We start from the raw sequence: 17,465 nt of genomic DNA, 5'->3' as shown, positions 1-17,465 counted from the left end.
ATGTTCCCCTACCAAGCTCAGGGCAGGAGGAGCAGGGTAAGAGGAAGAGAAAGAGGTGGTTTGGAAACCTCCCCCAGTGTGAGCTATGTGGTCAGGGGTTTCAGGTGCCTAGAGTAGCAGGAGTTAGAGGCCCATCTGAAAGACACCAGATGCTTTTTTCAGAACAGGACTGGCTTTGGAGTCTCCCAGTCTTGGTTACTCATCCTCTCTGCCCCTAATTTTCTGAGTTGCTGTCCATTCTTATTATCAAAGGGAAGAGGTCTCGAGACCCCAGAAGATGAATTCTTTTTCTACCGTCAGCTGGAAACTGCTTACCTTTCTATGTCTCCTCTCAATCAGAGCATATTTGAACTGCTTTTACTTAAATGGTACTGCTTTGCTCAAACAGAATAATCAGGAGCCATCCCCACAACTTTACTTCATCATGGAAGGGATTATCTTCCTGCTGCTTTAAATTAGTTTCTACATTCTTTAAAGGTGTCCAATTCTGCCATAGTGTCCTTTTCCCCTTTTATTAGTGCACTTACTACACTTAGCAACTACGGCGCATCAGGCACTGGGACCCTGATCACAATGTGGTCCTTACTCTAAAGGAATGTCCAGTTTTAGAGAAGATAGATGAGCCAGTATTCCTGTGAGATAGGTACCATGCTCTAGGATTCATAGAAGGGAGACAACCAACTCACTCAGGGCTCAGGTTAAGTATTCTGGCTACTCTCTTGTTTCCTGAAGCCAGGTCCTGTGCTTGCTGTACAAATATTCTCCAAGGGTACAACACTGTGGGAGTGTCAAGACTGTCTACAGAATGCCAAAATCTTTTGCTTAACTCTGAAAACCTTGGGCATGGTGGTTCCCAGTCTTGAGTCTTGGCTAACAAGAAAGTCTGACTTGGTCACTATTATCAAGAAGGGCTCCCAAGTACTAGGTCACAGTTCCCCCACTGGCCAGCTTGTACTTAAACCACTCGCAGTAGTTTTTACTTCTAAAACCCCACAAAAATAAAAACAATTCTATTATTACAGTTCTGCTATTATTTGCTTTATTAATAAATAAATAAATAAATAAATAAATAAATATTTTATGCCAATTTCTGGTTGAAACTGGCATAAAATATCTGGTAACCCAGTATGTTAGTAAAATTCCTATCACTCTAACAAAATACCTGAGATAATCAACTTATAAGCAGGAAAAAAAATTTTGGCTCAATTTTGGAGGTATCAATCTATGGTCAGTTGGCCATCATTTTTGGGCCTGCGGTGAGTCAGCACATCATGGTAGGAGCATTTGGAGGAGGAAGCTGCTTACCTTATGGCAGCCAAGAAGTAAAGAGAGAGGAAGGGGCCAGGGTCCCAATAAACCCTTCAAAGACATGCCCCAGGTGATTCAATTCCCTTCTACTAGGCCCAGACTCAGAGGTTATACTATCTCAGTAGCACCATGAGCTGGGAACCAAGCCTTTAACATGTGGGCCTTTGCCACCCAGCACCCCAAGGTACTTCTGAATACAGTTAAGAAAATAACAGATGTCTATGACCCATGAAAAAATCACAAGCCTCTTAGACCACCCCACTACCATTCCCCCCAACTCCCCATAGAACTGAAGGCCGCGATGAGAAGAGGGCTGAGGAGCCAGGGGCCAGCTCCTCCTTGAGGTGCCTGGGTATTGTGGGTGAAGCTGTTGACAGAGAAAAACCACAAGCACCCAGAAGGATATCTTTTGTTGTGATCTTGACTATAAAATCCCAGAACCAATGGGGCCATGTGCTCTGCTCACTGGTCCCACCCAGCAGTCCCTGAGGGTGCTGGGGGAAGGAGGCTGCCACACTCCTAAAACTCATTTTATCAGCAAGGCCAGTCAGAAAATTAAACTAATAGATATTTAGTTTTTAAATTATAAGTCTGGAAGTATGGAGAGTTATGAGAAAATAGAAAGAATTAAGAATGTTATGACAGAAATGCATTCCCATTAAAAATTCACTTAAAAAAAGGCCCATCTAATGTTAATCTAGGCTCAGATTTCATGGGGATTTCAAGAGACTTGTGGAGGAAAACATCCTGGTAATTGTATATGCTAATGGACATTGTTATAGTGATGGAAATTCTTCTTTCATGCAAACACTTAAGCAGTCCTTCCCTTATATCTTGGTAAAGCTGATTGACAGAGTATAAAATTGCTTTTTAATCCAATTTAGGAAACAATGTATAGTGGGTTTTAGCATTTAAAAATGCTTGAAGCGTGGAAGAAGAAATTCAGAATACCCTGGCAGATTATCTATGATATTGTATATCAATGGCACATTTCAGAAATATTATTTCAATATATGTTTCTTTGAATTGAGTCATATTTTGTTCCAAGGCTTTTTTGGGTTAGAGTAAGGAGAATTCATTGTAGAAGAAATATGACCCAGAGGAAAATGAACAGAAACCAGTTTTTAAGCCACGTTCCTCAGGAATAAAAATTTTCTACGTCTCTTCAACAGAAAGTGCCATAGTTGCTCCTGCCGAAGGTACCCGAGCAAAGGCCATCTAAGCCAGTGCTACCCTTGCCATGATCACCCCCATCAAGGCCATCCCCACCAAGGTCACCTCAACCTAGGCCACCACAACTTTGGCCTCTTCTCAAACCTCGTCCTGTTTCATCTCTACTTAATATCTAGTGCACTGACTGAACTCTCACTTTTCTCTCTTTTTTTTTTTTTTTTTTTCCTGTTGCTGCTGGAGATTGAACCCAGGGCCTCGCTCCTGCGGAACAAGTGTTCTTCTACTTAGCCAAACCCCCAGCCGCTGGCCACTTTTCATATCTTGAGGACCTCTCTTTCATGACATCTTCGCTGTGCCACTCCTGAACTCTGGGCGATATCTTCCTGCGTCTTTTCCTCTCCTACCCACCCCTTCATGTTGGTCTTAGGAGGAGCCCTCTCTCCTTGTGGCTCACTCTCCTTGGCGATCCTGTGGGCTCCCGCAGCCTTGCTCCCCACTCTGGCCAGACAGCACGTCTGGGTCTCCCGCTTCTCTCTCTCACGCTGCGGACCTGAACTTACTGCCTTCAGACCTTCTCTCCAGGGATGTTCTGCAAGCTCTTCATACTGTTCTTGTTACTTCCCACTGCCAAGCCTCTTTTCCCTCTGGAATCTTTTCTAGCTAAGGAACTCATCTTATTTTGGTTCTCCAAGCTAAAAATTTCACGGTCACCCTTGAATCCAGATTCCCTCACCCACTAAGTCCTGGGAAGTCCCTTCCCCTCCCACTTGGTTTTGTCACCTCTCTCCCAAGTGTGACAGGAGCTTTCTAAGGCTTTGCTAACTCCCATCTCTTCCCTGCCACTGCTCTCACACACAACTCGCTCATTTCTTTCAAAACCACACAGAACATCAACTCATTTCCCAATTACTGCTGCAGTGTTTTTCCTAAGACCTCTCTGAGGCGCCTCCCTGGACAACCCCAAGTCTTGTTTCTCATCACATTCACCTATTATAAGAGTCTTTTTAATTCCTTTGAACAGACTATTCTGTCTCTGAAAGTTTGAAAGCTACATAGTAACTCAAGGTAAAGGGCACACTGGGGAGCAAGTCACAGTGGGCCTTTCACCTGCTTTTCTTGCTTCCCTTCCTTGGAGAACAGCAGAAAGCCTGAGTTCCGATGCTTTCTGTTACATGTACCCTATGTAGCCTGGGGAAAGCTCCCTAACTTCCCCAGACCTCCATTTTCCCATCTTCAAAATGGGATAATATTGGTTCCCTCTCAGAGTCACCGAGACAATGCTTGGCATGTGTTGGCAGTTACTGTCATGCTATTACTCAAGCTCACCAGATTATAGCCACATTATGCCTTTTGAAGATTTGGGGCCAGTGCTGAGCCTTGCTTCTGGCCTAGATGGCTCCATTCCCCATCTTTGCAGGGAAAAGTCTTGTTGATTCAATCGGATTGACTCATAGCTTTCTTGTTCTGTGACGCCTTCTCAGACACAATGCCTCCCATTTGCTTTGTAAGTGCTAAATGCATGCTTAATGCTCTTACTGAGGCACCTATCCTGTTGAATTTTATTGTTGCTTTGATTACACACACTCTTGCTTTCGCTCTCTTCCTCCTTCTGCACCTCACCAACACTTCCACAAAGATCATGGACCACCAAATAGGGACTTAACCTGATTCATGTTCATGTCCCTGACATAAATTTTGAGTGCTCCTACATCTGTGTCCTTGAGTGCACACTGCATGCTTCCACATCTGAGTCCTTGAGGTACCCATGGGTGCTCCTGGATCCATGTACTTAGGGCACACAGTGCATGCTCTTATATCTGTGTCCTTGGGGCACACTGAGCCACTCTCGTGTCTGTGTCCTTTAGTTACATTGTGCATGCTCCCTTCTCAGTATCCTTGGGTAAGCTGTGCTGTGCCCATATTTACACTCTGGGGATACACTAAAGGCACCCTATATCTCTATCCTTGGGGCACACCATGCCATGCCCATATCTTTCCTTGGGATATACTGTGAACACTTTCATATTTTTTAAATGATGAATAAATGAGCAAACCAGAAAGAAGCAAGTACTTGGTGATATGGCCCCTTAGTGATACTACAAATCCCCAGGTCTAATTTGGAATTCAACTTTGCCTTACGCTTATTTCCATATTGGTCAGTTGACTTCCCGTAATCAATTCTCTTTAATGAATCTATTCTTATGGTAAAACTGCTCATGTGTTTTATTTTGGGCACCCACACGCAAAAAAACACAACTCACTTCTGCAATAATAATATGAGCATTTCTTTTCTTTTTTTTTCTTTTTTGGTCAACAAAAATAGCTATATTCAGTGAATACTTATGTACAGGCACTTTGTCAATGTTTTACATATATTAAGTAATCTTCAAAATCTAGAACCAACAAGATGTATGTTTTTGTTACTGCATTTTTATAGAAGAACAAGCGGAGATGCAAAGAAATTAAGTAGCATGTCTAGGTCTTACAGCTGGGTGGTAGAGCAGGATTTCAGACAGCAGTTCACAGTGGAATATGGTAGATATGAGGAGGAGACCAGGACCTCTGTGATATACTCTTCATTCTCCATTACAGCATGAGCTGAGTGAGCCACAGTTACTTGCAATATTTTTATCTTATTCCACTTGTGTGTCTTATTGAGCCTTAGGAGTAAGCAACATTGAGTATACAGCCTATCTTCCAAACGGCACTAGTTTTCTTCTCTGAACGCTTACTGATGTTTTTAAAAATGTGTTTGGTAGATTTAGTCTTTTGTCAGAGCAAGTTGTAGACATACAAAAAATTGCTATGCCTGGTTATCTTTTTTATTGTTTGTATGGTTTAGTTTTTGTGTTTTGGATGTAAGTCTAGAAAATAGATTTGTATTCGAAAAATACATATACACTTATACATAAGTACACATAGAGAAAAAATAACAGTACTTGTTATAGAAAACTAAGCACAAAAAGAGCACAAAAGAAATTAATCTCCCTTACAACCCAAAATCAAATATTTAACTGCCATTTACTTTCAATCTGTGACCTTCCAATATGCATTTTTATTGTCAAAAATAATAACCTACTATATATATTATAGTGCAGTGATTTTTTTTTCCTTTAGCAGTGTATAATGAACATTTTCCATGTTAATAAATATTTTTCCACTGCTGGATTTTGTGAGCAACCTGATACCACCATCTAAATGTGCTGTAATTTAATTTTCCTGATCTTCCACATTTTGTTTATTGCTATATTTTTGCTGATGATTTTCATATGACTTATGCTATTATTGGTATTGAAAAAATCACGAAGGCGGGTATACATTAATTTCTGGACATGAATATCTATGTGAAGGATAACTTTGGAACCATTTTCACTCAAATTATCATATAATTGTCAGAACTTGACAAAAGACACCTTAACAGTCACCTGGGGTAGCCTCTGAGGGGCCACATCTCTTCTGCAGCTTTCCTCCCAGTGAGCAGCCTGTGCTCCAAACGCACGTGAGTGGCCACCACTCATGCACGAAGACCAAAGCCTCCGCTTCTCCACGTATGCCCTGCTTTACGTGCTCTTGTATTAGGCATAAGGAACTATGTTCTGACACAAATAGATTTTGAAAAGTTGCTTCCGAAACCTTTAGAAGCACTGTACTTCAGTCAGCTTGATTGAGAATTTGGGAAGGAAGTTGGAAGCAGGCTGCCGGCAGGATAGCCCAGAACGCCGCTTAGCTAATAGAAGCCAAGTCGTGAATGCAGACAGGCAAAGCGTGTTCTCTGATTTGTGAGCTACAGTTATTCTAATTGATTTCTGCATACTTGTGGATAGGGATCTGCCCTCTTCCATTTATTTTTCTCTTGACAAGTAGGATGTGAAATGTTGTTCCATGCCTTTCTAATTTAAATGTTGCACATGTTGAGAACTGATCTTGCCAGCCATTTTAAGCTTGGCCAAAAACACAACACATTGTTGTTATTAGCCTTCATCCTTTGGTTAGGGCCAACATTCTGTTTGGAACTCTAAAGGAGTATAAATCTCCTTTATAGGCATAACCTATTTTGGCCATAAAATAGATAGGATGAGACGGCAGAGGTAATTTCCTTGGTGAATTGCTTTGGTCGGCCTCCGTGGGCTGGCTGGGTTGGAGATGCTGGTTTTGAGAGTATTCTTGGGAAGTAAGATTTCAATTTAATTCAACTTTTATCTGAATATACTCCCCAACATGCAAGGTACTTTAGGAAGTGCAGTAGGAGAAACTAAGATGAGGATGACAAGGTTCATGCTCTTTATTCAGCTGAGAAAAAGACTTGGAGGACTAATGTAAGGCAGTGGATAAAAGGTATGTTTACCAGAGATCAGAGAGAGCTTAGAGGAAGAAGCAGAACATTACCTCACAACTTGCATTCAGGGTATGGACAATGTCCTTGAAGCCATCTGCAGCCCACTCTGCCTGCAGGCTGAGCTGTCTCATACACATGTGCCCCACTATTTTTCAAATGTCTGTAGAGGCTCTGGTGCTCAGCAATGCTTTTAAGTGAATTTTTGTTTCGCTACCTTTACTGTAGCTATTGTCATACTGTGTGTTTTTCAATCAGTAGATACTGAAGTCCCATCATGGGAATCTGTACAATTTTTTCATGTTAAAAATTGGTTCAGTTATGTGAAGATTGGGAACCATTGTCTACAGTAGTACTATCCAAAATAACTTTCTGTAATAGTGGAAATGGTCTCTTCATTGTCTAATACAGTGGTTGTTCAACAAATGCAGCACCTGAAGACTTGAAATATGGTAAGATGGAAGAACTGAATTTTTAAAATTTTGTGTAATTTTTATCTTAATTTAAGTGGCCGCATGTGGTAGCAGCCACCACATAGGACAAGGATAGTGCAGATCTATAGTCTCCCTGCATCATTAGTTTTTTGAACCCTGCCTCCACGAACTTTTCTCTGTTCTACCTGCTCTTAGTTTGCAACCCACAAATGTGTTTGACTATCAGGCCCATTTTCAAGTTGTCCCTATTTCTCAAAGTTCTTTAGACCAAGAGAAGATGCCTAGTGAAACGATCTTGAAACTTTCCTAATAGTAGCAATAAAAACCATGGTGCTTTGCCATTTTCTCTCAACCCCATCTGATTTTCAGGGGCTTTGAGGAGATTTAAGTACATCTGAAACACTTAAGCTAGTTGTTTTCATATTTGGTTTGTTTCAAAATTCATACAGCATAATCCTTACTTTAAAGGTTGTCTATTTGATAGGCAGGGTAGCTATGAATAATTACTAGAAACATTCGGCAAGAAACTTTCCTTCTCATTTGTTTTGCTGTTACTAAGGGTAACCAAAGGATCTTCCTTCTCTAACTTACCCTAAAACAGTTAATACAATTTATAGTACTTTTTAATTTTATATTCGTTTTACAGACAGCATTTTGATTCATCGTACACAAATGGGGTACAACTTTTCGTTTCTTCGGTTGTGCACGATGTAGATTCACACCATTGCGTAATCATACATTTACGTATGGTGATCATGTCTATCTCATTCCACCATTGAAGTTATATATCTTTCTCAGTATTTACAGCCTCAGAGTTTTTTAGGCTGTCATTGGCAGTAGCAATATACATTATATTGTCTTCTTTTAAGGCAACAAAATCAAAAGAGGATGGCCAGGTATCTCTGAGCACCTTTTGTTTTTATATTGTGATTGATATTCATTGTAAATATTATTCTAGTTTGATTGCTGCTAGGTAACTCTCTTATCATTACATTTCCCAAAAGATTTTCGTCCTGCATTATTTTTAAAGGAGATGCAGAAATAAAGCAATAGTTTGTCAAAAAAGGCAAATGATCAAACGTTTTTGGAACTCATGCTTTGAGAAATTGCCACTGAATGATAAATTCCTCTCATGGACCAGGCTGGAAAGCAGTCATTGTTTTGAGGTCTTTCCGTCCAGGAGGATTTTCTATCCCAACTGCTCCACAAGGGTGACAGCCATATCACTGTTCTCCTACTCCTTTGCGGGTATCTCTCTCCTATTTTCCTTCTTTTCCTGCTTTGAGGCCAGAGACTTGGAGTTTTCTCGTAATATGAGATCCAGATTTTTGAATGTTTCTACTGCCAAGAAGCTCGAATTTGTCCTTGCAGCTCCTGCAGGGCTATACATGCTGTCCCTGCATGTCCCAACAGGAGAGGATGCTGGAAGGGTGTAAATCCCCAGCTAGATGACAACAAAACACTGATAGTAGAATCATTATCTCCATTATTAAGACTCTTCCACTCTTCTGTAAATTTCTACTGAGAAAAAAAAAATCCAGACAATTGTTTCTGACATTAAAATTTTTGAATGTCTTCTGTGGCACTTCCTTTAGTTGAGTTTTTCTCATATTAATTAAGCAGATTCCCCTGTGGTCCGCTGATCTCCTTTTTAAAGCATTGTGGCATTGTCTGAGGTGGTCTTAGGTTCATGCCATGATGTTTTGGGGATGGATCAGGGAAAGGAAATACTGAGGAATGCAGCACCAGGAGAATGCCAGCCAGCATGAGCAGTTTACATTTGCAAATACAAAATGTCCTAAATCTGCTTTCCTTTCTATTCTAGAATAAATACAAAAGAATAAAAATGGCAATTTAGTCTTCTCTCAGGCCCCAGGAAGAATACCAGTTCATACCCATTCTGTCCCTATCTTCTTACCTCCTTTGTAGAAAATAAGAATGAAGAAGTGTAAGCTGAGACCCCTCCAGTCTTTGGGAGAGGATCTAAAAGAACATCACAGTCTAGGGTCTACTGCACCTTTCCCTGGGGTCTTCCATGCTCAGATCGCCACCCTTCCTCTCTTCTGTATCTGAGCAGTTATGGGTGACTGTCTTCAAGAACAGGACAGAGTCCTTCTGTTTGACAGATATACAGAAAAAAAAAAAAATGGGCAGTGCTAGTCAATTTCAATCTCTAGTGCCGTTGATGAGTAGTGTTGCTTCATGACCTTCATGTGTCCATTTTATATATTTTCATTCTGGTTACAAAATTATACCAAATTATTGTGTCTTCTACATTTTCCTTTATGCTGTTTGAGTCTACATTTATTTCTTTGATTAGAGTATCTTAGCCTGTAAGCCTCTGATCTTCACTGTAGGAAACTAGTACAAAACTAATCATCTGTCAGCAAACTTTGAATTGCTGGCTGTTTTAGTAATTGCCTTCAAATGTAGTAATGAGATTGCAGGTTTGATGAAATGCTTATAAATGGTGGCTTTAGGGAAATCAACCTATTTCAATATTGAATTCCAAATTACTATGTATTAACACATCTGTCTCCCGACTTTTTTATTTCAGTACCTACTAGAAATGAAAAGCTTAATCCTGCCCCCAGAACATATCCTGAAGAGAGGAGACAGTGAAGCAATAGCATATGCATTCTTTCATCTCGCCCACTGGAAGAGGGTGGAAGGGGCTTTGAATCTTTTGCATTGTACGTGGGAAGGCAGTAAGTAATTTTCTTTCTTTGAAACATTTTTTAAGAACATAGAAAAGTGCTTAAACTATTTTGCCCCAAGCATTCATGATGAATAATGAGGATTTGCATGTCTTGCTCTGTTTTCTATGATGGCCCATCACTAAGATAGTTAATTACTTAGGTGCTCCAGTTCTCCAGTGGTGGTGGGTACGTGTCACCATGATAACGCCATCTCTAAACTCGGAAAGGCAAATTTATGCAATAGGTGGAATAAATCTGGAATGTTCTGGAGATTTCTACCACTCTGAAAACTCTTTGGAGACTTGGACAGTTCCTTAATATCATAATATCTTTTTGGCTTGGGATTAGGCTTGGACTCTGGTTACCATTTTTGATGGTCTTTCTGGGAGAGCTGGCTAAAAGCCTCAGTAGTCCTGTGCTGTATTCAGGTTGGCCATCTGTAAAGGCAAGGCAGGTATGTTTTGAAACAAGAACAGAGGTTGCCGGACCGTGGCATTTGGTGGGAAGTGTAGCATTGGTGTAATAGATAAATTCCTGGTATGTTGATGTCTCAGTACAAGCTCCCTACGATACTTTCTTTCTGTATAAGGAGAGTAAGCTCTGATGGCAGGTGAAATAGTCTCTTTGCCCTGGAGAAGTGTGTAGTTGAGTTGGGAGGAGTGACAGCAGCTTGTGGCAACTGCCTGGTGATTTTTCAGAAGAGAGAAGTCTCTAGAGTGGAGCAGTCATGGGTGACCTTATGAGTCAGATGAGGTTTGGACTGAGACTTAATAAATCAGGACAGTAATGTAAGCAAGGACTCTGTGTGAAGAAATAGTCAGAGATGGGGCTGTTTGGGATAATGTAAATTAAGGAAAAGCCCTAAGATTATTAGACAACATGTCCATTGAAATTCTGCTAATATTAATTTAAGCAAAACAAGCACAACATGTACCATGGATTTTTTTCCTCTTATAGGAAAACAAAATGATAAATATTAGAATCTTCTGATAATTTTTCCCTAGTTCATCCCTGTTCTGACAAACAAGTGTCTTTTTAATCTTTTTCACTCTGTTTATCTTTTCTGCTTCCGTTTTCATTTTGATAATCTTCTTCCTTTTCCTGCCCTTCTGTAACCCAGCAAGAATCCAACTTGATGCAGGAAGGGAGGTAGCAGGGAGCAAAGTGGGATTAGGTAAAAATAAGTTTGAAGAGATGGGACTCAAAGTGGATTGAAAGATTTTTATTTAGTGGTTTTGATAGATTTCTTTAGGGGATTAATAGTGGGCTCACTTATGTATTTTACTATTTATAACTTGATGGATGTTGAGTTGACCAATGCTGCCACCCATACTTGGTAAGTGTAATAACATACCCAGGTATATAGTCAGCACCAGCAATCATATTTGGATATGTTAAGACATAGCACACTCCACCAAGAGGGTGTGGGTATGACATGGGCAATCCCCTCTGACTTGGGCTTCTTGCTGCACCTAAGGTGTTCTATCCAAAAGGAACAAAATAAATTTTTATCAAAACATGAGAAAGAGTCTGAAAAGCCCAGCAGAAATGAACACAAGAAGCCTCATCTAGTGTTAGTCGTGGAAAATATAGAGAAATTGGTCTACCAAATAAGAACATTTTTGTAGATTGGCATTTTGGAAACAATTGTAGAAGTGTATCAGTTGGATCTGGTAAGATTCAACCCTTAGAAAGAACTGAAAAAGGAGTGAGGCAAAGGGTGATAAAGACAAGGTGTTAGGAATGGTACCACCGTAAAAAATTTAAATCCAGGCTGGGGTTGTGGCTCAGTGGTAGTGTACTCACCTAGCATGCGTGAGGCCCTGGGTCCAATGCTCAGCACCACATAAAAATAAAATAAAGGCATTGTGTCTGCCTGTAACTAAAAAACACAGTTAAAAAATAAAAATCCTGTGGGGAATAACTGGAAATTCTCTTTGTCAATTAGTAACCCCAAAATGTTGGGGAGATGCTCCTGATCAACTGGGAAGGATAGTGAGACCAAGAGAAATGCGAAGTGACCCCAGGAGCTGGAGAATCAAGCAGAGGAGTGCTCGTGGGGAGACCGCCTGCCTCTGCTTAGGTTGGCTGAAAGCTTCGTTAGGATGAAAAGACAGGGTGAACTTGTAGGCATCAGCTGTATGTCAACAAAATCACACCTACAGGAAAAGGAAATGTGACCTTTGATCTTTACCAATAAACAGTTCCTGTGAAAATCAGGTAGCTGTGATCCCATTCAAAATCAGTTTACTGCCAATTTTCAATGATTTCCATGACATCTGACTTCAGAATGAGAACTGGGAGAGTGCCTACTATGTGCTAAATGCTTCAGAGGATGTACACTCGAACAGCATCTATGTAACTGGGTGACTTAAAGAGGATTTGCATTTACATCTTTTCACTTACCCTTCCTGAGTCTAAGTTCGGTAGGACAGAAATGGCCACCTCAATTTTTCAGAAGCAGCAGCAGAATCATTGAGATGAGTGACTTGTTGAAAATCTTGAAGTCCTTGTTGGTGGGGCCAGTAGGTAAACCCAGGTTCACTTTTCCTTCATTGCATTGATTAGGTCAAGAGTAAGAAGATCAACCAATTCTGAGATATTTGCCTGAAAGACTGCAATTTAAATTTACATCACTACTTACAGTCTAGGGTATACTTCTGACAGCTGGTGGCTTTCTAGTGTTTAGAAAGTTAACCATTCTGTATAAAATTATATTTTGTTGTTTGATATTGAGTTAAACCTTTCAATGTAGAATGAGAAAGTTTTATAAAATAAATAATACATATGTATAAATAAAGGAAAGAGACTGGAAATAAATACACTTAACTGTCTTAAGTGGTTACCACTCAGTTGAGGACATGCTTATTTTTCTTCATATTTGTACCTTTGAAATTGCCTATAGCAAGCATATGTATTTTCGACAAGCATAAATAAACATATATACATATACTTAGTATGCTTAGAAATATCACCTTTCATTACAAGTGCTCTTGGTTACTATTTTTTTTAAAAACCCAGGCATGATGGCACGTGACTATAATCCCAGCAGCTCAGGAGGCTGAGACAAGAGGAGTTCAAAGCCAACCTTAGCAACTAAGCAAGGCATTGAGCAACTCAGTGAGACACTGTCTCTAATGAGATATTTTAAAAAGGGCTAGGGATGTAGCTCAATGGTTAAGCACCCCTGGGTTCAGTCCCCAATACCACACACACACACACACACACACACACACACACACACACACAAAAGCTATAGGTCTGCTATGCAATTTTTTTTGTAGCCAGTTATCTTTTTTTAAGTCTTAACACATTAATTATATAAATCAATGTACTTCACTGTGTCATTTCTGTCATCCAGTTTAGAAGAAAGAATTACCACTCCAATCATCTGCAATATTTTGACCTCACTTCTGTATCTGTGTTCATTCTGAATTACATTAAGGTTCACAACTCTATATTTGAAATCAGAGGACTTGGATTAGAATTCTGACTCAGCTGCTTTAGTAGTATTTACTTAACTTACCTAATTTTGGGAAGTCATAAAGCACTGATGACATTTAATGCCATTACCTGGAGCGGGGGCTCCAGGTTGGTGGCTTCAAATCCTTGCCCAAGCTCCCTCTGAGGAGGTCAGTAGGCCCGGCTTGCATCCTGCGCCAGAGCCGAAGAGACGCACTTCCCCCAGCACACCACTTGGTGGTGCCTCTTGACATCTCCAGCCTCAGCTAGGTTTTGTCCTCTGAATCATTTTTTTTTTTTCTTCATTCTGAAATTTAAAGCCATTCCTCAACTCTCATCCAACTTCCCTTTTTCATTAGAAATGGAATACAGGGAGAAGGGTAACAGCACCTAATTTCATCAGATTCCACATTAAAAAATGATTATTAGGTTATCCTTTGAAAAAATTTTAAAAAGCTCTGTCAAAGGGGTTGGTTAGGAGATAGAGGTGGAGTTTTTTTGTTGTTTTGTTTTGGTTTTGTGCCTGTTAATGAATTTATTATGTTAGAGCATTAGTCATCCTGTGGAATTAAGTGAGTTTTCCATCAATCAAGCTAAAAAAAACCTCCCATTTTTGATAAAACCCCAAAGTCCCACTAATGCATAACAGAGATTGTTTGGGTTTGAAACATATGGTAGTTAAAAAAAAAAAAAAAAAAAAAAAAAAAAAACCCTGAATCCTCAGTCACAAATACATCAGCATTTCAAAGGTTTCCAAAATGTTTGATTCATCACTGTCCCAGCCCCTGAAATTACACAATATGTTCCTCAAAGTCAAGATAATTAAGAAAGGGGGAAAGTTTTAATTTATAAGATTTTATAAAAAGGTTTCTTGGATTATTACACAGCTGCCACCTTATCTGAATTATGCTTATTTTAAACACTGCAGGTTCTGGTTATCCTCAAATACACGCACCCCTGCCAGTATGAGCTGAATATAAAAAACATATATGAATGAAGGGTCTCATTTCAACTCAGTCTTATTTACAATGGTATTGCTCCTTATGGGGCCCTGTTTTAAATGGCACATCTTCTGTTTTACCTGTATTAAATACTGATGTGCTCTTATCTCCCTCCTACCTTAATCTTTCCAAAGCTGTTTTGATTCTGTTTATTTTATAAAACCATGTTGTCTCCTGTCCACAACTATGAAGTTTAATTTTCTGGTTCTATGTATTAGAAGACTAGTATGCCATGAGGTAAATCGCTTAGCCTTTGTTTCTTTCTTCCTTTGTTTTTTTTCACTTGACCAATTATTTTCTTTTTTGGGTCCCCCACCCATGAAGAATCCACTACATAATGTATAAGATTTGTAGGTGGTGTTTTTTAGGGGGACTAAGGCAAAGTATTTCCTTTGAGAGGGGGAAAATGGCCCATTGTTGAAGCAGAGGATGAGATTGTGATTCTAATTTATTCTCTTTGAACCCAATGGCAAATACCCCTCACTGTAACATGTGGTTCTTAAGCATTTCCTCCAACCAACCTTTCCACCATGAGGCTGGCACCTTTTGGACTACTAAAGAAAGGACCCACCCTGCCCCCCAATAGATCTAAGAGGGGCATAATAGATCCATTGTGCATTTTATAATTTGGGAGAAAGAGTGAATGGTTACGGCTGACTTACCCTGGTAGCCAGTTCCCCACCCACTGCCCAGCACAGCCAGCTTGCTCCTTGCCTTTGGTCAGTGTGATGGTTAATCTGAATTGTCACCTTGAATGGATTAAGAGCTGCTGAAGACAAGAGATTTCTAGTTGTCTCAGTGAGGGCAACAGCCTCCATCATTGACTGTGATTCAGATAACTGAGTTGTTTGTTTATTTGTTTTGTTTTGTTTTTTTCTTAAGAGACAGGATCTCCCTGTTGCCTAGGCTGACCCTCAACTCCTGGGTTCAAGCAATCCTTATGCCTCAGTCTCCCCAGTAGGTGGAACTACAGGCAGGTGAATGCTTTGGTGTCTGGCTTCACCTGAACTTTTAAAGAGATTTTGGTATCCTTCTGATTGTATATTAATTTATTCATTCCTTATTGAGCAAATATTTATTGCATCCCTCCTTTTGTCAGGCATTGTGTTTGGGAACATAAAGAAAAAAAAGATTCTGAAACACTTTGTGAGAAACACTAATGTATGTGTATGTGTACACACACTATGTGCATGTGCACACAAACAGATGTGTGTTGTGTGTATGTATATATGTATGTGTATTGTGTGTATGTGTGGGTATACTAACATGTAGTACTAACATGAAAGTAGGAACAAAGGGTTAAAGTGTTGAGGGTACTAACGAATTAGTAAGTCCACTATCAAACTATAGAATTTTTCTTCAAAATTAGAATGGAGCACCATTAAATTCAACCAAGGGGAAATTCTTTTCCCAAAGCTGCTTTCTTCTACTTCTAATAGTGAAAGAATGTGGATCACAAATCAGGCTTTTGACTTTGGACTTTTCCTCACTTCTGCATGAAAATGCCTCATAAAAACATTTGGCCTTCATGGCTGTTATTTGCATTGTAGTCAAAAGTAGAACATCAATGATGTTAATTTTCTGTTCTACCATTTGTATTTATAATTGTTAAGAAGCAAGCAGAATCTTTATTTATTAATGAGTGTAACCTAATATAGAAAGCAGAAACTTTCTGTTTAGTAGAGAAAGGAGGGTAAAGAGAAACCTCATCTTGGTTGAGCATCCAGGCACCACGCGTAGCCACCTGGCCTCTGTTGTTGCCCTCAGTCCCTTTGCCAGACTCATGAGGCCTGTGGTGTTCTCATTTTGCAGCTGAAGAGACTGACAGGACACAATTAATGACCCACCTCGAGCTGTGCACTTGTTGGTGGAGTCAGTCTGCTCCCGTAGGTGTCACTCTGTTGTTCCCATGTAGAGATGCGCCACACCGCCTGACCCTCCTTCAGGGCCCTCAGCACAGTGGGAACTGTTGCATTTACTTGGAAGGTTATTGGAACAAGTTCCCCGCACTCAGGCGTGAACTCTGTGAGTGCAGGGACAGGGTGTTCTTGGCTTGCTGTGCGTAGGTTACATAAGAACGCACTCACATTTTGATAAGTGACCAATTATAAGAGGTAGAGCTGGGAATCAAACTCAGTTTTCTCTATTCCGAATAATCTGTATAAAGTTCTGAGATCCTCTTTGACAAGGTAACATATACAAAATTTCAAAATTTACATTCTATCCCTGTCCATATGATGGGAAGGGTGAGAGGTCATTCATTTGTTCATGTATCCATCCTTTTGTCCATTCTTTGGTTCTGTTGAGTCTCTTGCTAGTATTGGTAGAGAACCTCTGGTTGGGACAGCACTGATAAACTTGGGGCCTAGAAAATGTGTCCCAAGGATGGAAGAAGGCTGTGTCATGCCTCAGACTTGATCATGGAGGGCGTTACTTGTTCGGTAACTAAATCTCGGCTTCATTTGAACCCTTTCACAAAGGCACAACTGAGATCAACGTGGGAAGAAGGATGGTACACAAAGGAAATTGCAGAAGTGACATCCGTATGCCACGTATCAACTCAGAACAGCCTTGATTTTTTGTTTTGTTTTAAATCAAATACATACATACTTGTAGTTTCTCTGAAGTATGGCTTTTCTCAAAGATTTTTAGAAGGTCTGTAATCATTTATAGAACAAATGACTGTTCAAATGACCTTTTGTCAAAATTCTTTGCATCACCAAATCAGTGTGTTCTTAATTCTTGCACTTGCAAAGTTTGTGGACTTTTGGCAAAGGCGTGAGGCTCTCATGGCACCATTGCATGTCTTTACTGTGAAAAGGACCAGGCAGTGGGAGGTGAGGCAGGCAGGGCTTATGCAGTGCCTCTTCCTGGCTCTCCAGACCTCCCTTGCTTATCTCACTCACACTTTGTTGGACCCTGCACAGCAGGGTGGGTAAAGGATAGAATTGCAAACAGAAATTGTATTTGCTTTTGTTTAGTGAAGCCAGAAATCTTAATATTATTTTTATGAAATCAATGTAAATGACAACTGACATGAGAAAGAGATCTTAAG

The 17,465-nt window shown here is 40.1% G+C and overlaps 1 protein-coding gene and 2 long non-coding RNA genes across 11 annotated transcripts in view; 1 reads left to right on the top strand and 2 right to left on the bottom strand.

Moving 5' to 3' along the window:
* St7 (suppression of tumorigenicity 7) overlaps positions 1-17,465 on the top strand; it is a 257,756-nt gene that overhangs the window by 227,179 nt on the left and 13,112 nt on the right. For 8 of the 9 annotated variants that reach the window (XR_007109780.1, XM_047560747.1, XM_047560750.1 and 5 more), the window contains one exon: positions 9,806-9,956. Coding sequence is in view for 7 of the 9 variants with exons in the window: in XM_047560747.1 (XP_047416703.1) it covers positions 9,806-9,956 (151 nt within the window). In the remaining 2 variants the exon portion in view is untranslated. Of the gene's footprint in view, positions 1-9,805; positions 9,957-17,465 lie in introns of those variants that run through there. The other variant, XM_047560753.1, reaches the window with a different exon arrangement.
* LOC124990594 (uncharacterized) lies at positions 6,749-9,370 on the bottom strand. The gene is made up of 2 exons (XR_007109781.1): positions 9,167-9,370; positions 6,749-9,069 (listed from the first exon to the last, which is right to left on the bottom strand). It is a non-coding gene; the product is annotated as an uncharacterized LOC124990594 (long non-coding RNA).
* On the bottom strand, positions 11,783-16,390 carry LOC124990595 (uncharacterized). Its single transcript, XR_007109782.1, has 3 exons — positions 16,258-16,390; positions 12,354-12,562; positions 11,783-11,829 (listed from the first exon to the last, which is right to left on the bottom strand). It is a non-coding gene; the product is annotated as an uncharacterized LOC124990595 (long non-coding RNA).

Source organism: Sciurus carolinensis, chromosome 8 (assembly GCF_902686445.1).
Source record: "Sciurus carolinensis chromosome 8, mSciCar1.2, whole genome shotgun sequence".
Classification (NCBI taxonomy): Eukaryota; Metazoa; Chordata; class Mammalia; order Rodentia; family Sciuridae; genus Sciurus; species Sciurus carolinensis.
The sequence above is the reverse complement of the archived record's forward strand: the minus strand, read 5'-3'. Positions and strand labels throughout refer to the sequence as shown.